The following is a 19345-nucleotide window of genomic DNA, read 5'->3' as shown; positions in this document are numbered from 1 at the left end:
ACCGCGCCCGTGAACCTGGCATGGCCCCGTCCTGGCAGCCGGAGGGCTGATGCATGCAAAGCGGGCATCTCCTTGCCCAGCGCCTGACCACCCTGGCGCGGCCGAATCTGACAGCTAATGACATTATTGTGTGGAGACACAATGTCTGCCGCATCTGCTGACCGGGGCTTTGGTGTGGGCTTAACCCCGCATTCTTCCCCTGCTTTCCCGCGGGGACCCTGCGGTGCCCGTCTTGGCACCGTCCCTCCTGGGGAAAGTATAAATGCCACCTGCTGCCGCAGGCTCCACGGGCACTCGCGGGGGCTGCCGGTGTCGCTGGTAAGAGGGACGCGCCTGCTCCCCAGCCTTTCCTCTTAGCCGGGGTCGGGAGCCGGGTGACGGGTGAATCCAGACGCCTCCTGACCAGGTGCCCTCAGCCCCATGTTCTTTCTCGCTCAGTGGGGACAGGGGTCACGCCCCGGGGTCCAGGGCTAACAGTGGAGGGTCTAGCCGCTCCCCGGCGTGTCCTCGGCTGTTGGTGACGTTGGTCACTAATATGAAACAGCCCGTCGGCACCTCGGCTTTGCCAGGAACCTGGCAGGAAAATGTAACGGGTTTGCAAACCGGTGCCGGTGGGTACCCCTCAGTGATGCCCGGGGAGACGGCTCGCCCAGACCCACGGCCAGCTGCCGCCACCCCCTGTGTCCAGCCTTGGGCAGTGTTAGTGGCTAGGTCACCAAAGGTGATCTTGGTGCCACCACCGCTGGGTGGAAATGATCCCTTCTGTCACCTCCTCCTGGGTGCAGAGTGGGTCCTGGGTGGCTGCCAAGGGCTTGCGCCGCCTGTGCTCGGTGCCATGGAACCCTGATGTTGTCGGGCACCTCGGCGGTCCCCATTTTACAGAGCAGGAAACTGAGGCCCCGAGGCACTGAGGCCCCAGGGACAGTGACCATCCCGGGGTCCCCGAGCGGCAGAACCGCTTGCTCAGTGGGACCCCGGCTGCCCCGGCTGCCCTCTGAGAACACTGAGGACCCAGGGGCACCCGTGGGACTCGGGCCGGGGAGGGGGGGTGGCAGATCCTCCTCCTGAGCCATTGGATGGGTGTCCTCCCCTGAAGGCCGTCCAGCCAGGGGAGGATGAAGGACGGTCCCCAGGCGACCTGAGCCCAGCACCCCTCCCTAAGGAAGGGAGAGAGGGACGATGTCATGTCCTGGGCTGTCCTGTGTCCTGTGATGCGCGTCTCCTGCTCACACTGTGGGGACAAGATCAATGGCCTGGGGACGTCCTGAGTGCTGGGAGCCGGGGACCAAGGGGCAGGGATGGGGGACCTCGCTGAGTCCCAGGGTGGCCAAGCACGGTGGGGGGGGGGCGAGGGTCTGGTTTTGCGTGGAGGTGGCGGTGACAGCCGAGCCTCCCACCGTGGGGACCCACCGGAGCTGTGCCCTGCCCTCCAGGGGCCTCACCTCGGGTCCCAGTGTGTCCCCAGGGAGCCTCCCCTCCCACAGCACCCCGAGCCGGACACAAAGAAGTCAGGCTGGCGGTGGGGCCTGAGCTGCCGCCCGGGACACCCCAAGACCCCTGCGGGTCCCCAGGAGGAGGAAGCCAGGGCCCGTGACGTCCTCACGGTGGTTTCCCCGTGTCTTCCAGGTCATTCCTGCGCGGGACAGTCCACGATGGCTTCAGACCACCAGACCCAGGCGGGCAAGCCGCAGCCCCTCAACCCCAAGGTGGGTGCCAGATCGGGGGGAGGGGCAGACCACCCTCCCCCCTCCCCTCCCCCGTCTCCACCGACTCCGAGGCCCGTCCCAGCACAGGGCACGCAGGCCTTGATGCAGCTGTGCAGGCTGACACCTCCACTTCTCGGCTGGTGTGCATCCTACTTTGCACCAAGCCTGGGGTGGACCTCCGCCCATCAGAGAAGCAGCTCTTGGTTGAGAGGTGAGGGGTGGCTTCCAGCTCCACGCCTGCTGTGTGACCCAGGCCAGTTGCTCGACTTCTCTGAGTCTCAGTTCCCTCTAAAATGGGAAGAGCAGCCAGGCTCAGCCTAACTCCTGGCCCACGGTGCCCGCGAAGACCTCAGCTTCACTCTCGTGGGGTCTTATTCCAGTGGCAGAGGCTCGCCCCACCCCCCAGCCTCACACTCTATCAACCTCCACCCTCTGGCCTCTCCCGGGTGTCCTTCTGCTCTAGGAGTCCTGGCGCGGAGTCCATGCAAAACTGCCCCCCCGACAGCCTCCTGCTCATTCGTCCCCTTCCAAGCTGCACTTTCTAGAGGAAAGACAGACCCTAAGCAAGCAGCTGGATACACACCTGGAGTAATGATAACTGTGCAGTAAACCACAGAGCAGGGTGCAGGGTCCCTGAGAGCCAGGGAGGACGGGGAATGGCCGCGTCCTCAGAGGAGCTCAGGGAAGGCCTTTCTGAGAAGGTGACCTTTGAGCAGAACCCTGGGTCAAGCGAGGAGCTGGAGTCAGCCAGAGCACCCAGGCAATGAGGACAGCATATGCAAAGGCCCTGAGGTCACGAATGAGCTGGGTGAGTCTGGCAAACAGCAGAAGGTTGGACTTAAAGCGTCCCCCGTCCAACTGATGTGCACTGTGAGCCGCCCAGGTAACAAAAATGTTCTAGTCGCCACACTTACAAAGGTGAAAACTCATATTCATCTTAAACCTAATGTATAAGAAAATGAGCATTTTAGTGAATAATCAAGAGAAGACTCATTAGGGAGGTATTTTAGGTTCTTTGTTCCCCATTCAAAATCAAGTATTTTATACTTAGAGCACTATCCTCACTCAGACGCAGTGCAGATGTGGAGCTGATGGTTGTTCCATTCAGCAGGACAGCTTTAAAGAATCAGATACCGTGGGACATTTTAGCCTCCATTTTATTTATGAACAGCAACAGTGAACAGTGATACGGGTGGACTGGGCTCTCTGAGGCCTTCCTCACCGACCCTCCTTCCCAAGTGGCTGCTCTCGGGCCAGGTCATGAGAAACCAGCCCCTGACTTCCACCTTCTTGATCCTTCCCAGCACCCGTACAAAACAGGCCTGACCTCCCGTTTCACAGACAAGACAACTGAGGCCCAGAGACATCCGGTCGCTCCCTAGGTTTGCACAGCACAACCCATGTCTCCTGCCCCCGGGGTCTAGCTGGGTCAGTGACTCTAAAGGCTGAATTGATCCCGTGGAATTTGTCTCTGAGCCCTGTTGGCCACCCCCTTCGCTTCCTTTATCTGGCTAATCCCCTGCCTGGGAGCGGGAGGCCTGTGTCCCCTGCCAGTGCTGACCTTGTGGATTCTGGGCTGGGAGCTGCCCCCCCCCCTGTCCAGAGGCAGCGCCGGGGAATGGTGGCTGGAGCGCACGGTTCCCAAGCTCTCGCTGAGGTGGCCTCCCAGTTGGCGCTCCGTGGGGCCCGGGGGTCTGGTACTTTGCAGAGCTTCGGCTTCTCTGATGGGGACCCCGCGAGACCCCTTCCCAGGGCGAGGAGAGGACCAGGTGAGGCGAGGGGCACGAAGTCCCCTGCAGAAGTCTCCCAAGGGGAGGTCGGGCCCGGGGAGGCCCCTGAGGCCCCGGCTCCAAGGAGGGGCCCAGGAAGGCGTGGTCCCTGTGGTTTCCATGGAGACCAGGGACATGGGATGGTGCTGGTCCAGCTCCGGAGTGGGGAGGAGTCACTAAGCGCTGGCCTGTCTGGGACCGTCCCCAGGGCTCAGGGTCCCAGGGGCCTGGTGTGCGGGGTAGATTTGCAAGATGCTGCTTCCCTTCCAGCTGCCTGGGCGCCCGGTCAGCTCTGCCCACGGGGGCTCGGGGCTGCGCCTCGGTTCCCACGACCGTGAAGGGCCGGGGGGCGCCCGCCCCGCTCTCCAGAGGCCCTGGATTCGTCCCCAGTACTGCACACAGGGAGGGCAGCACGGCTGTCCCCTCCGATGCCCACCGACGCGGGCTGGCCGTGTGCACCCCGAGGGCAGTTCTGCGTCCCCTTATACAGAAGGCAGATGAGGCCCCGAGGAGCCAGGCGGCTCTGGGTCTCCTGGCCCTGGGGTCGGCCCTCCAGCCTCCTCGGAGGCTCTGACCCGACTCTTGCCGCTGCAGATCATCATCTTTGAGCAGGAGAACTTCCAGGGCCACTCCCACGAGCTCAGCGGACCCTGCCCCAACCTGAAGGAGACGGGCGTGGAGAAGGCGGGCTCTGTCCTGGTGCAGGCTGGACCGTACGTATCCGCGTGGCCTCGCCCGGCCAGGGGCTGCCAGGGTGAAGCAATCGGGCTGTGGGGTTGGGGGTCTGTCCTCTCCGTGCCCCTAAGATGCGGGGTCTGGCAGCCCAGCGGGAGAACTTGTGCTTTGGAGCTGAGTTCAAATCCCGATTCCACCACCTCTGGGCTGTGTGACCTCCGACCAGGAGTTTCCCTCTCTGAGCGTCCGTTTCTTCCTGTGCAGGACGAGGGTGACCCTGTCCTCCTGAGGATGGGAGGAGAGCTCAGCACAGGGCTGGGCACAGATGACAGCCACCTCTTCAAGGCAGGGACACAGAACTTTTAAGAGCTGCCGATTTGCTGGCATATTTGGGGGCCACATCTTTACTTGAGAAAGAGGGGGGGATTGGCAGATGGACTGTCCCCTTGTCGTGTAGGTGAGCACAGTCCTGTGTGAGCCGGCAGGTGGCACGGGTCTCTCCCATGGCTCCTGGCCACTCCCTCTCTGTAAGAGCCTCAGGATTCGGGGGTCAGCAGTGACCCCCATCCAACAGGTTGGAGTCTGGAATGGCCGGGTGTCCTGCGGAGACCACCCCACACTTCAGGATGCTTGGGGAATTTTGCTGGTGCCATGGCCCTGCCTGTGTCTACGTCTGAAGACGTGGAGAAGGTGGCCCATGCAACAGCCCTGCCGAGCCTCCGTTATCTGGCACACGCAGGGAATCTGTTGCACACCTTCCAGATAACTGAAGTCCAGGCCACTGGAACTCCACGTGGGATTTTCAATTACCTTTTAATATATATAATCACACACCAGGGGTTGAACCCAGGGCACCCGACCACTGAGCCCCATTCCCCAGCCCTATTTTGAATTTTATTTAGAGACAGGGTCTCACTGAGTTGCTTAGGGCCTTGCTTTTGCTGAGGCTGGCTTTGAACTCGTGATCCTCCTGCCTCAGCCTCCTGAGCCACTGGGATAGTCTTTTAACATTTTGATGATAGAATTTCCCGAGCATATTTTAACCAAGGTTTTTGAGTTTGGTGGGTGGATAGTTTTGGCAGTGCTGGAGATGATACCCAGGGTTTTAAGACACTAGGCAAACACTCTTCCACTGAGTGCTGCCCCCAGCCCTGCCAAACTATTTTACACTTTTAATTCAAAAATATAGATGTATACATTTTGAGTTTTAAAATTTGTTTATTGTTTAAAGTGCTATTGCTTTAAATTAAGAATATAGGGGCTGGGCGTGTGGCTTGGTGATAGAGAACTTGCCAGGCACACAACCCCAGCAGCACCAAAAAAAAAATAAATAAATAAGAACAGTGTTTAGATTAAAAGAAGAAGGAGGAGGAGGAGGAGAGGAAGAAGGAAAAGAAGGAAGGAAGGAAGGAAGGAAGGAAGGAAGATAGTTTTAGCCCGACCACTCAGAAGTAACCATTGTTGAGATTTGGGTCTAGCTGGGCGCGGTGGCCCACACCTGTCATCCTGGCTGCTCGGGAGGCTGAGGCAGGAGGATCTTGGGTTCAAGGCCACCCTCAGCTACCTAGCAAGGCCCCAAGCCACTCAGTGAGACCCTGTCTCTAAATAAAATTTTAAAAATAGGGCTGGGGATGGGGCTCAGGGGTCGAGGGCCCCCGAGTTCAGTCCCTGGGACCCCCCCTCCCTGAAAAAAAGATTGGGGTCTAAATCTAGATTTTTCTCTGCGTTATATTTAATGGTTTTTGAAAGAATCAGAATGGCACCGTGATGTACTTAGAGTTTTGTAGCCCACAAGGTTATAAGGTAGCGGGGACTCATCTGGGTCACGGAGGGCGTTCTGTGCAGTGTCCTGTGGCCATTCCTCTGGGCCACTTCCACAGCAGACTCTTGGCCCCCCAGCCAGCCCGCTGATACCTGGTGGAGACCGGGGACCTGCTTCCCGCCACCACGTGGCCCAGCTGAGGTGAAGACTGGGGTCCTACGGCGTGACTCTCGTGGCTTTACCATCCCGTGGTTGGATGGGCCACGTGGATGTCACCGGCCCTGGTGTCACATGCGGGAAGTCGTCTTCTGTTCTTGTGACGGGGTCCTCGGGTGACAGCTGTGAGCTCTTGGCTGCCACTTTCTGGGTCCCCTGCCCACGCAGATGGCTGGTCTCTCCAGGGACACTGAGCACAACCTCCTGTTCCCAAGGCCACTGTGGCGCCTGAGGCAGGGTTTGCCGGCACTGGGTGGCCCCAGAGTGCTCCCTGCCCGAGGCGGGCCCTCTCCCATCCGCCCCCCCAGAGAGGCTCCTTCCCCTTAACGCCCCTCGTCCCTCGTGGCCACTCGGCACCTCCCTCCTCCTCCCCCCTCCCTCCAGAGAACAGTGAGATGGCCATTTGCAAAGCCTCAGCAGGTGACAGGGACAAGCCACCTGGAGGGGATGTCAGGTCCCCAGGAGCAGCAGGTGGCTCACACGCCTTTTTAAGGAAGGGCCTTGAGCACCCGCGGGTCTGGGCACCTGGGGGGAGCTGGCGTCCGCAGGCCCAGGAGGACGGATCTCAGAGACCCTGTGTCCAGGAAGAGCAAGAGACTCACAAGGACAAAAGAGTCCCTGTTGCTCCCAGGGGGAGGCCCAGGGTGGCCCCGAGAGGGAGCTCAGTGGAGAAGGCGGAGGGTGCTCCTCTCCTCCCGGCGCCCCCCGCGGTGACATTGCAGGGACAGCTGCAAACCCGCTGTGGTGGCCTTATTGAGGCCACCCGTCGGCTGTTGGTTTCGTTTGCTTGGACAGTAGCTCTGAGCCTTGGAGCACCCGGTGGCCCCGGCATTTGGTGTGGGGGGTCCCTTGGACCTGCTTCGTCTGTCACTGTGTCCCTGGCTGAAGGCGCGTGGCCTGGAGCTGGGCAGCCCAGGTGGCCGCGCTGCTGCGTCTCTTTGCCCTTGGTCAGGGCAGCTGCCGGGGGCGGGCCCAGGGGCGGGTCCTGCGCGGGGCGCTGGGCTGGACTGACTGTCCCCTCTGTCTCTGCGGCAGCTGGGTGGGCTACGAGCAGGCCAACTGCAAGGGCGAGCAGTTCGTGTTCGAGAAGGGCGAGTACCCCCGATGGGACTCCTGGACCAGCAGCCGCAGGACAGACTCCCTCAGCTCCCTGAGGCCCATCAAAGTGGTGAGTGCCCTGCCCCGTCACTCGTCCCCTGGGCCACGTGGAGCCACAGGTGCAGGGATCGGGAGGAGCCTTTGCTGTTGGCTCTGCATCCCATCTGACTGGCAGGGAAGCACCTGGCTCTGTGACCTTGCAAAGTCCTTCCCCCTCCCTGAGCCTCGGGCTCCTCCTCTGTCCCTGGGGCTCTTAGTATCTGTGGTCCTCAGATTCCCAGGAGCTCAGCCCCAGGGCTGTCACATTCTGTAACCACAAGGTGACAGAATGCTCCAGGGGACACTGCTCACGTTCTATCCTAGGTCTCTATCCTAGGTCGATAGTGCTCCTAGAGTTGCCCAATCCTGTTACTAAGTAATTGCTCAACAAATGGTCACCATCTTGAATTTAAAAGAAATTCTGTGCTGAGGGGAGAAAAAGGCGGTTCAGCTCTTAATCAGGACTCGTGCCTGTGAGAGCTGTCTGTTCTTCTCTGAGCCTGGTTCTCACTAGTGAATAAACTCTTGGGGAGGGGTAAGGACCTACCACTGCTCAAGCACTCAACTCCCCAAACTTCCAAGCCCGGACTGTGTCCTCCCACAGTGTGGTGGAAGATTGGAAGAAGATTGGACTTGGCCTTCTACAGACCTGGGGTCATATGTTGGCTCTCCTCTTCCCACCTGTGTGACCCCGGGCAAGTCACTTGACCTCTCTGTGCCTCAGTCTTCTCATCTGCCAAGTGTCATAAGACTTGCCTAATGGATTCAGCGAGACAACTAAGAAAAACGCAGCAGCAGGGGGAGGGGAAGAGACAGGAGGGGGGCTGTGCTGTGCCTGGGGGGTGAATAAGACAGGGCTGCACTTTAAGAATGAGAAAGTCTAGTTTGTGGGAGGGAAAACCACCGTTTCAGAATCAAATATTCCCCCAAGTGTGACGTCCGGGAGCCCACGGCTCAGGAGGGACTCTACAGACTCACAGTCCACTGGCCTTGTCACAGACTGTCACTGGGTGGGTCTATGGAGCAGAGGGTCTGAGTGCAGCATGCTGGGATGTGGGGTCGGGGAGGGCTGCTCCCCCACACTGGCTTTCCCTGCCCCGGCCACAGGACAGCCAGGAGCACAAGATCATCCTCTACGAGAACCCCAACTTCACGGGGAAGAAGATGGAGATCATAGATGACGACGTGCCCAGCTTCCACGCCCACGGCTACCAGGAGAAGGTGTCCTCGGTGCGGGTGCAGAGCGGCACGTGAGTGCAGCCCCAGCCCCCTCGCCCCCGGGCACCGACTCGGGGGGCCCCCAGTCTTGGAGACCAGCCTGGGGGACGTTGCAGGACCCTGTCTCCAAGGAACAAGGGCTGGGGTGTGGCTGGGCGGCGGGCGCCCCCTGGGAGCGATCCCCGGTACTGCAGCAACCAATGGATTGATTCATGGGGGGTGTGGGCGGGCTCTATGCAAATAATAGGAGGGCTCCCCCCACCCCTCCCCCCGCCTGGCCTTAGACAGCCTGTTTGGCGACACCTACTGGCTTCTTGGGGTTCTTCAAGTCCCCTAAATACTGTGCAAAGTCCCTGGCTCCTGCACACATGGATTCCCACGTCCACTCTGTCCTGGGCTCCCACGGGCAGCGTCAGGAGGAGGCCTGGCAGCTGCCCCGTGCAGGTGACCTTCCAGGAGGGGCTGGTTTGAGGTGCCCCACAAACCTCAGCTTCTCCCTCGAGGGAGAGTCTCGAGGCCTCAAGGCAGAGCAGGGCTGCAGGGCCCAGGGGGAGAGGAAGCTCCCCGCAGAGACCCGCGTGCGCACAGCCTGCGGAGCCTTCCAGGGAGTTCTTGATCCGTGAAGGCCCTGGTGGCCTCAGTGCAGGGACACAGGGGCACGAGGAGGATGGGGGGAGCTGGAGGTGTCCACAGAGACTGGCTGGGCAGGTCCTTGTGGGCCAGGGCTCTGCCATGTCCCCTGAGGACAAGATTGTCATTTGCATTAGGTGCTTAAAAGAGTCAGTGACCCCTGAATGGCAAAGGCCCTGAGCAGTGGGTGGACTGTGGGGGCCCCTGGGGGGCCTGACCTAGTCAAATCTTCGGGGAGCTTATGACCCTCCTTGCTCTGACCCTGTGTCAGGCCTTCGCTAAAACTCATATTGGGAGGGAGTGAGCTGCCCTTGGAGAGCAGGAAGTGGGCCGGGCGCGGTGGTGCTCACCTGTCATTCCCAAGGCTCGGGAGGCTGAGGAAGGAGGATTGAGTTCAAAGCCAGCCTCAGCCACGGCGAGGCCCTAAGCAACTCAGTGAGACCCTGTCTCTAAATAAAACGCAAAACAGGGCTGGGGATGGGGCTCAGGGGTCGAGGGCCCTGAGTTCAATCCCTGGTACCCGTCACCCCCCCCCCCGCCCCCCAAAGAAAGAAAAAAGCAGGAAGGAAGCAGAAGCGCCCGGAGGCGGGGGACGGGACGACTGGGGGGGGGGGGGAGAGTGCCGAGTCCTGCCAATTCCGGGAAGGCAGGCGCCCTCTCCTGGGGGCTGAAGGACGTGCCTCTCTCTTTCTCTCCCTCCTCGGGCCCTGCAGGTGGGTGGGCTACCAGTACCCCGGCTACCGCGGGCTGCAGTACCTGCTAGAGAAGGGCGACTACAAGGACAGCAGCGACTTCGGGGCTCCCCACCCCCAGGTGCAGTCCGTGCGCCGCATCCGCGACATGCAGTGGCACCAACGTGGAGCCTTCCACCCCTCCAACTAGAGCCCCCGAGCCCCCGCCCTCCTCCCCAGGGGCCAGGTCTGCTGCCCACGACCCCCCAGACCCCCCAGCGAGTGAATAAAGTGTGCCTTGCAACTGTGTGCAGGTCCTTCATCCACAGCGGGCCTGGGCGGTGTGCGCGTGGGTGTGTGCGTGTGCGTGCGCATGTGTGCATGTATGTACGTGTGCGTGTGCGTGCATGTGTGTGTGTGTGCGTGTGCATGTGTGTGTCAGAGAGAGAATCGGCAAGTGCTTGGGCGGGGTAGCAGCAGCCCCTCCCGGAAACTTCCAGCTCTGCAGCTACTTAGCTCTGTGACCTCAAACCCACTGTCCGACCTCTCTGAGCCTCTGTCTCTTCACCTGATTTACAACTCCGTTGCCTCCTAAGCGGCCACCTGGGCTCTCTCTCCTGTGGAGGCTGAGCGCTGTCACTCTCAGGAGCACTTGAGGGATGCCCCATCCCTTAAAAACCTACCATGGCTGCCTTCTCCCATGACATCCTTATCCCTGCGGTCCTGGGTGGGGAGTTGTTTTGCATCTGCTCTGCTGTAGCAGAGCCCAGAGCCCTGCAAGGCCACCCCGTCCTGGGGACATGTGACAGCTGCATGTTTGTGCCTTCCTGGGTCTGATGGTTCAGCGTCACCTGCCGGTGGCCAGGCACAGAGTGACCGAGCAGCATCATGGGAATGAGACGTGGGCTGCGTCCGACAGGCCTGGCCTGAGGCTGTTCTGCAGGGCCCCGGGGTCAGGGGGCTCCTCAGAGTCCTGCTGTTTCCAGGGGGAAACCGGCACAGCACAGCCCTCCTGGCAAGGTCCCCCAGGAGCGGAGGGAGGCCCAGGGCTCTGGCAGACTCCCCCTGTGTTGGTTATAAATAGTGCAGAGCTCTGTCCCCACAGGGGAGCTCTCCCTGGGGCCCTCTGATGTCTTTTGATGTCGTTTTAAATTTTAATGTAGCCAAGCACCACGTGCTCTGTCCACGCTCATGCATCCACAGTTCGTCTGAGAAGTCCTTTCTCACCCCAGGTCACGAACATATTCTCCAATTTTTTTTCCCTAAATGTTTTAAAGTTTTGCTCTTCACATTTAGGGTCTTGACCCTGCTGGAGGTGGTTTTGTGGACAGTCTGCTGAGGGATTCAACTGCTTTTTTTCACTTTGGACAACTGTTGTCCTACAATAATATGTGAAGAGTCTTAAGTTCCCCCGACAATACAGCGTCACCTCTACCAATTATTAAATTTTCATGTAGGCAGGGGGCTTATTTGGGGGCTGTCTTTTCTGTTCCTTCCACCTATATGTATCTCTGTATTCTTACCATATTTTTAAAATGACTTTATTTATTTTTATCTGGTGCTGAGGATTGAATCCAGTGCCTCACACGTGTGAGGCAAGCTCTCTAGCACTGAGCCCCAGCCCCAGCCCCAGCTCACCATGTTGTTTTGATGATTAGCTATTTCTAAATAAGAAGTCTTGGGGTTCCCTAAATCATCAGTTTTCTTCAAGGTGTTTGGACACTCTTGCCCCTTTAAATTTCCATTTAGAAGAATCCCCTTGAGTTTGGGGAAAAAAAATAGAAAACCTTGTTGAATGATTTAAAGTAGTTAAAATGGTGATCATGAAGGTGGTGTGTTAATCTATTTTCTCTTCCTGTAACAAAATACCTGAGGCTAGGTACTTTATAAAGGAAAGAGGTTTATTGAGATCATAAATAAACCGAAAGTCCAGTCCAAGATCGAGTGGCCCCATCTGTTCACAGGGATCCTTTTGGTTGTTGTATCACAACATGAGGGAGGATTGGGGAGGGAGCTGGCTCCAGGTAGAAGGGCCAAACTTGTGGGTGGCTAAGTCCACCCTCGCAAGAATCACCCGACTCTGCGTTCATCTCTTCCACAGGTGATGCCCCCAATGACCTAATTACTTTCTGCTAATCCCCGCATGCTAAAGATTCCATCAGGTCAAACCTTCATAGAATCACGGTGATATATACTATGAGTTGAATTATGTGCTCCTCAAATTCATGTCACATCCTAACCCTAGTACCTGAGAATGTGTGCTCTTACCTGGACATTGGGTGGTTGCAGGTGTAATTAGCCTAAATAACTTGAGATCATGCTAGGAGAAGGGTGGACCCCTGACCCAAGATAAGCCGTGTCCTTACCCAAAGCAGAAATCTGTAGCTGCACACACAAGGAGAAGCACGTGAAAATGACAATAGGGAGATGCCTCTACAGGCTTCCAGGTGTCAAAAAGTGCCACAGGCCACCAGGACCTGGGAGGGAGGCATGGAACAGCTTCCCCTCCCAACCCCGGGGAAGAACTAACCCCACCCACGTCTTCCCCCTGGGCTTCTTGGGTTGTGAGGCAATACCTTTGTAATTTATAAGCCTCTGGCTTCGAGAATCTTTGTTATAGCAGCTCCAGCAAACTCATACGCTGGTGTGAGAAGAAAGAACAAGAGAAGGCAGGGTGGACCAGTCAAGGTAGACCTCTCACAGATGCAGGGTGTTTGCAAGGAGAGTTGGAATTTCCCAGGTGAATCTTGAAGATCGACAATGTCAAAAAAGGGAACAGAGTATGCAAAGGTGAATAGGCAGGAAAACGTGCTGTGTCCCAGGGCTCCGTGGTGGCAGGTTCTCTAGGGTGGAGAGGATGGGCCGAGCGCTGGGCTCCCTCAAGGAGCTATTCCCCCTGAGACCACCAGGTGTCAGCCTTGCACCATCCATTTGTTCTTGTGGTGGACACGGCTGTGGGGAGGCTGGTAGGGAGGATGCTGAGCTGGCAGAACCAGGCAGCCAGGCTGCGTGAGGACCTGGAGGGATGCCTTATGAAACTGGGGGTCCAGGAGGCGCCCCCAGGCCAGGCCAGCTCAGGGGATCGGCAGGTGAAATGGGGAGGGCAATTCGGGGCCTGGTGGGGGGAGGGGGAATGACGGCTCCTGACAAGCTGTTGAGCTCCCAGTGTCCAGGTCTGATGCCTGCTGGAAGCTGGGGGGCTTCAAACACAAACTAAGACTTCAGCCAAGACTAAGTGATCGCCACGACTGAGGCTGGAGCTTGGGGCACAGAGGGGGTGGTGTAGGCTGGCACAAGGGCTTTGCGTCAAGAGTTTGAGAAATCCTGGTGATGCTGAGAAGAGGCAGGGGTCTGGGGACCCAGCTCTTCCCATGCTGGATGTCTCCTGGAGAATTCTGCCATGGCTATACCAGAAGAGAGGTTCAGGAGGCCCCGGGCATCAGGGTCTGGAATTGACCTTGCATGTCCATCAGAGGGGGGACAAGTCCTCAACCTGAATGTAATAACGTGACCACGCCCTCACCACCAAAATGGCTGGATGTGGTGGTGCACACCTGTCATCCCAGCAACTCTGGAGGCTGAGGCAGGAGGATCGAAAGTTTGAGGCCAGCCTCATCAAGTTAGCAAGACACGGTCTCAAAAAATAAAAAGGGCTGGGGCTGGGGTTATGTGTATAAGGCCTGGGTTTGGTCCCCAGCACCACAGCGTGTGTGTGTGTGCGCACACACACACACACACACACACACTAATAGTAAAGGAGTAGTTGTTTTATTTCACATTTCTAATCCCTCATGGACCAAAAATGAGATTAAAAATTATTATTAAAATGAAGTCAAAGGACCATACCCAGTTTTTTTTTTTTTTTAAATCCAGTAGACATTTTCACATTGTGAGGACTTCCTCTCGGTTCCTGCATCTATCTCATGGGATGTTGATGACCTGGCCCTGGGCCCCACCTTGAGGAGTCAGCCAACTTCTTACTGCAGGGGAGTGAGTATTTGACCCTGGAGGGGCCATCGGGTCACGGGGGCTACTGGGAAGTGAAAGTGGGGAGTCAGTGTGTGAATGAGTGGGTGAGGCTGGGTTTGTAGGAAGTTTTATGAACCCTGACATTTGAATTTCATTTTCGCTGATCACAAATAATTATTCTCCTCCCCCCTCCCCCCACTAACACCGTAAGGCCCACTCCCGTGTGCGCGGTCAGAGCAAGCGTCCGGCTGGATCGGGCCTCAGCCCATCATCCCTACAGATGATCCGCTGATGCTCTAGGTGAACCTGTCGCTTTCTTTTCCCGGAAACATTTGTCAAAGCTGCTGCCGTAGCTTCTTCTTCACACAAAAGGATAATTATGTGGATAGATGAGCTGTCTGTACAATTTTAAAAAGCATATATGTAGGGAAAATATGCCAAGTTATTAACAATGGTTGAATTTGTATTGTGAGGACTTTGGACAACTTTTCTGTTTTTTTTTTTTTTTTGCATTTCCAGGAAATCAGGGGTTTGGGGGGGAGGGGAGGTGGTTGTTGTTGATTGTTTGCTATCACAAATCCTGGGAGTGTGCCAGAGGGGCAGTCCTCGGAGAGAATTCCCCACCCACCGAGGAGTCCTCTGGGAGGTGGTCGTGGTCATGAGCAGCTGGCCCTGCTCAGGTCACTTCCTTGGGCCATCTCCTGCCCCAGGACTGTATTCAAGGGCCCCAGGCAGACAAACCCATTCTATTGTGTGAGTCTAAGGACTTGATAAAAAATGCTTCTCTTGCTTTTGGGTTCTATCCGTGGCCGAAAAAAAAATAAAGCATCAGATCAAGAGAGCAGGGGCGGCCCAGTGAGCTGTGGGCTCAGGAGGGGCTTAAAAAAGTGGGAGGATTAAGGAGCATAGTGTGGAGGTTCCTTAAACATCTACACTAGAAATACTGAACAGTCCGGAAATTGCACTACTGTATGCAGCCCAGAGAAAATGAGATGGGCATATGAAGAGACACCAGCACTCCTGTATTTATTGCAGTACTATCCACAAGAGTCAGGAAATGGAATCACCCTAAATGTCCATCAGTGAACAAAGCAAATGTGTTGCATGTACCCAAATGGAATACTATGCAGCCATTCAAAGGATGGAATCCTGACATTTGCAGCAGCTTGGATGGACCAGAAGGACAGAATGTTAAGTGAAATAAATCAGGCACCGAAAGACAGATGTTACATGATCTCACTCATCCGTGGAATGCAAAAGGTTGATCTCATAGAAGTTGAGAGTAGGATGAGGGAGATGGCCCGAGATTGAATACAATGATATGGTCACATAGGAGGAAGCTCTGGTGTTTTGTGGCTCAGTGGGGTGAGTGTACCTAACAGTGACACCTTATGCATCTCTAAATAGCTGGTAGAGATGGTTCTGAATGGAATCCTAGAGAAAGGCTAAGCGGTCAAGGTGGCAGATATGCTAATGACCCTGGATGGGTCATGACCAACTGCATACACGAATCAAAGCGTCACCTGGCACCTCATGAATATGTACAGTGATCATGTGTCAATCAAAAGGCAAAGAAAAATGTGAGTGAAAACCAAAAGGTGTTGGGGGAGCAATTTGTCTTTCAGATGGGCTCTGATCCTGCAGGGACAGAGGGGGACTTCAGGCTGGCCACCGCACTCGCCCCTTGGAACTGACCAGGTTCCCAGTGTGGGGTCGGCGACCAGCAGCACCTGGGAACTGGACTCCACGTTCTCAGCCCCACCCCGGGGCTCCCAGTAGGAACTGGGCCTGGGAGGGGGCAGCGATGGACGGGTCTGCGTTAACCAGGCGGGAGCGGGCAGGCAGCCTCCAGGGCCAGCTGGGTGCCCTCGAGGCGCCACGTTCCCTCCCCACCTTCCGCCACGTCCCTTCACTGAAACTGCGGAGAACGAGGCTCACTAAAGCTGACCACTCGAGGGGGCTGGTGTACATGTGCCCCTCTCCATCAAACCGCAAATAAGGAAAAACCAACCGGGTCGGTCTGTGTCCAAAATACGGCTCCAAATATCGGATAAGCCGCGGGCACCGAGTAGGCGCTTTATGGTCACCATTAGGAGCCCTGGTTCTGTCCCTTGGAAGGGCTCCTCCACCCTCCCCTCCTCGCGGCTGCAGTTCCAATCGCTCACCTGTCCCTCCTCCCCACGGGCTGTGACCCCTTGAGGACAGGGACGCGCAGGTCCCCGCACAGGGCGCACCTCGGCCCCAGGCGCAGGGCAGGAGCGGCGCTGAGCGCGTGCATGGTGCCTGCTCCAGTCGGCCTCGCAGTGTCCAGTGACCTCCGGCGCAGGAACGTCCTTCATTCCTTCTGGGACCTGTCCTGGCTGTGGACCTCCCGGCTGGCCGCTCGGGAGGGGGCACGAGGTCCCCGCCCGCTCAGTCCCAGGAGCAATCGTCACGCACGAGGGCGGTTTGATGGTTCTGGGTGTTGGTCCCCTTAGAATAAAACCTTCATGTGGCGCCTCTTGCCCACCATCCTGTCACCTCGGGCGCACGGCCAGCACTTATGAGGCCTCCCGTGGCCTCCCGTGGGACGATACCAATCCAGAGAGCAGCCGAGGGCCGCTGAGCGGGAACTGCCCGGGGCAGGGAGGGAGGGAGGGAGCACTGCGGGGTGGGGGTGGGGGGGACCGCCCTGTCCCGCCCTCGGGCATCGCGGCTCTGGCTGCCCTGTGTCCTGGCTCCCCACCCCTCCGCCCCTGGGCGCCCTCCCTCACCTGTGCCCTCTGGGTCCCGTGCCCCTCTCGGCCTCTCTGGGGCTGGGCTTGCGGGAGGCCAGGAGGCACCTTAGGAGACCCAGATCTCGGCTTTCAAAATAGGGACCCCAACCGCCCTTCCTGGGCCCATCCTTGCCGTGGCTCCTGGTGTTGGCAGGGGCGCAGGGGCTCTGGGTGGGCTCTGAGCAGGGGGTATGGGCCCAGAGCGGATGGTCAGAGCCGCAGGGACTTCCTAAAACCAAATGCCGGCGCTGTCCCCATGAGGGTGCTGATTGGCAGTGGGTAGGCGCATCTGAAAGTCTGCCAGGGCTGCCCCCACGGACGGTGGCCAAACCCAGGTGTGCGACTTCCTCACAGGACCTCCTGGATTTCCTCCATGCGGTTTCTGTTGAATCCAGCCCTTGTCACCAAGTCCCTCCCATGTCTCCTCTCCTGCCCTGGAGGGGCTGGCCTGGAGGGGGCCTCTCTCACCCCAGGCAGAGAGAGAAGGCAGGAGGGGACCCACAGAGCCTCTCAAGGCTCAGACTCCAGATTGGCTCCTGCCTCTGTCTATGGATCTGAGCAAGTCACAGGACCAAGTCCAACGTGGGGAGCCGTCCCCACCCCTTCAACAGGGCGACCGCACAGGAAGGGCAAAGGATGGGAGTCAGGGTGCGTCCTGCCATCTGCTCTGGGTTAGGGTCTCTCTGTCTGGGTTAGGGTGTGCGCACCCCTGATTCCTTAGCTGGAGCCCGCCTCTTCTTCCCTTGCCTGTGAACTGGACTCGCTCTCTCCCTTTTAGTGCATGGAACAGGGGCAGGTGATGGAGTGTAGCTTCCAAGTCTGGGTCATAAAAGGCCTGTGGCTCCTCCTTGTGCTCCTGCTCTGGGGGTGTGGCCGCCATGTTGTGAGGACACTCAAGGGGCCCCACGGAGACACCACATGAGGACCTCAGTCTCCTGCAGCAGCTGCAAGGGTGCCACCCTGGAGGTAGCTCCTCCAGCCCCAGCCGAGCCTTCGGATAACACCACAGCTTCGCCAGAGACCCAGGGTCAAAACCGCCTGGCCCTGAGCTGCGCCTGCATTGCTGACCCCCAGGAGCCCTGCGGAAAGAAGTGTGCATTGTTTCACGTTGCCATGTTCTGGGGCCACTTCATATGCGGCAACACAGCGGGAGGACGGTCACCCTGCAGCTGCCAAGGCCATTACAACGCGCCAGTCTTCACAGGAGCCGTTTGCTTTTCTTCTCCTTGAGGATGCAGCAAACTCCCGACAATTTACCAAAAATACCCTGTAAACTGCAGTTGTTAGGGAACATCTGTTCCTGAGCTGCCCCTACTGGGCAGTTCTCAAAGGGAATGAAAATGCATCAGAGGATGGGGACAGCTGTGCGGGGACCGGCGCCAGCTCCCCGGAGAACTCAGCTGCCACTTGGGTCTGAGGCAGGAGGAGGGATCCAAAGAGGACCCTGTGGGGTGTTAAAAAGAGCTGCCGGGAGCCGGGTGCTGGGGGCTGCCTCTGGCCGCAGCCCTACTATGTCCTGGGGCCAGGGTGGGCGCTGAAGGCCCTGCGTGTGCAGACCAGGGCCCAGGGTGTCGGAAGACGGGCTTTGTGACTAGGAGTGAGAGGAAACATAGAGCCAAAGCTGACGGCCCAGGGACACACTTGGCTTGAATCCAGACCGGGATGCTCACTAGCCACTAAAGTTTGGGTCTGCAATGTCCCCAAGGGGCCATAGGTTGACAGCTGGGCCCCAGCTAGTGGCACTTTTGGAAGTCGGTGGAGCCTTTAAAAGGTGAGGCCTCAGTTGGGCATGGTGACCGATGCCTGTAATCCTAGCAACTCGGGAGGCTGAGGCAGGAGGATTGCGAGTTTGAGGCCAGCCTCAGCAACTTAGCAAAACCCTGTCTCAAAAGTAAAAAAAAATCAGATCAAACGGACCTGGGGATGTAGCTCATTTATAAAACACCCCTGGGGTCTATCTTCAGTACCCCAAACAAAACAACAACAAGAACACAAAGAAACGAATGACACACACAAACAAACCATATAAAACAGACACCCACAAATAAAAAACACAAAGAAGACAAAATGAGGTGGATCTGAGTGGAAGGGTGTTAGGTCACTGGCGAATGCCCTTGAGGGGAACTTGGGCCTTGGCCCTTCCTGCTTCTCTCTCTGCTCCCCAGATGCCCTGAGGTGAGTGGCTTCCTCTACCTGTCCCTGTGCCATGAGAGGCTGCCTCCCACAGCCCAGAGGCCAGGTGGCCAACCTCCAAAACCATAAGCCAAAGTAAACCTTTCCTAATTTTAAGTTAATCGTCTCAGGCATTTTGTTACAGTATCGGAGAGCTGGCGGGCACACTGGCTCTGAGCCTTGTATGTGGCCCATGCTCTGACTCAGCACTCAGCTGGGCAGAGTGACAGGGCTCCCTGACCTGCACGTGTGGCCTTCTCAGCTTGGCTTCACAGGACTCCTCCCCGTTCCTTCACAGGTCTTGTCACTCCCTGCCATTGTAGCATGGCCCCTGGGCCACAGTGATTGTGACCCTACTGAGACCAGTGAGATGGATAAAGGGATATCGTTTTTGCTTCTTAGAGTGTGAGTTTAGGTCAGGAGCCAGGATTGCCAGTGTTATCTACCACATGAACCCTGTGAAGAAATCTTATCCAAAACCTGACAAGAGATGACAGAACCTCGTGATGTTGTTTCAGCTCCTGGATACAGCCATACCTGAAGCATATCCAGAGTCTATCCTGGGGGTCTGCATCAGTAAGCGTTCACCAAAGAAACAGAAATACAGACAGATGCCTGTATATATGTATTTATGTAGATTGCGGAGGCTCCTGAGAAGGTGGAG

The 19345-nt window shown here is 57.5% G+C and overlaps 1 protein-coding gene across 1 annotated transcript; it reads left to right on the top strand.

Moving 5' to 3' along the window:
• The first annotated feature begins 1652 nt into the window (after positions 1–1652).
• Positions 1653–10007, top strand: Crybb2 (crystallin beta B2). Its single transcript, XM_046427218.2, has 5 exons — positions 1653–1706; positions 4070–4188; positions 7164–7296; positions 8373–8515; positions 9827–10007. Exons 1-5 carry the CDS (start codon positions 1653–1655, stop codon positions 9993–9995), a joined length of 618 nt encoding a protein of 205 aa, XP_046283174.1. The 3' UTR covers positions 9996–10007.
• Positions 10008–19345: the final 9338 nt, after the last annotated feature.

Source organism: Marmota monax, unplaced genomic scaffold (genome assembly GCF_021218885.2).
Source record: "Marmota monax isolate L192 unplaced genomic scaffold, Marmota_monax_Labrador192_F-V1.1 WCK01_AAM20220418_F8-fsc00177, whole genome shotgun sequence".
In the NCBI taxonomy this organism is placed as follows: Eukaryota; Metazoa; Chordata; class Mammalia; order Rodentia; family Sciuridae; genus Marmota; species Marmota monax.
The sequence above is the reverse complement of the archived record's forward strand: the minus strand, read 5'-3'. Positions and strand labels throughout refer to the sequence as shown.

What these genes read in the sequence shown, in the direction of transcription:
- Crybb2 (XM_046427218.2), top strand. Translation starts at nt 1,653, where the DNA reads ATGGCTTCAGACCACCAGACCCAGGCGGGCAAGCCGCAGCCCCTCAAC. An exon ending in GTCCTGGTGCAGGCTGGACC is followed by an intron (nt 4,189 to 7,163) that starts GTACGTATCCGC and finishes TCTCTGCGGCAG; the next exon opens with CTGGGTGGGCTACGAGCAGG. An exon ending in CCCTGAGGCCCATCAAAGTG is followed by an intron (nt 7,297 to 8,372) that starts GTGAGTGCCCTG and finishes CCCCGGCCACAG; the next exon opens with GACAGCCAGGAGCACAAGAT.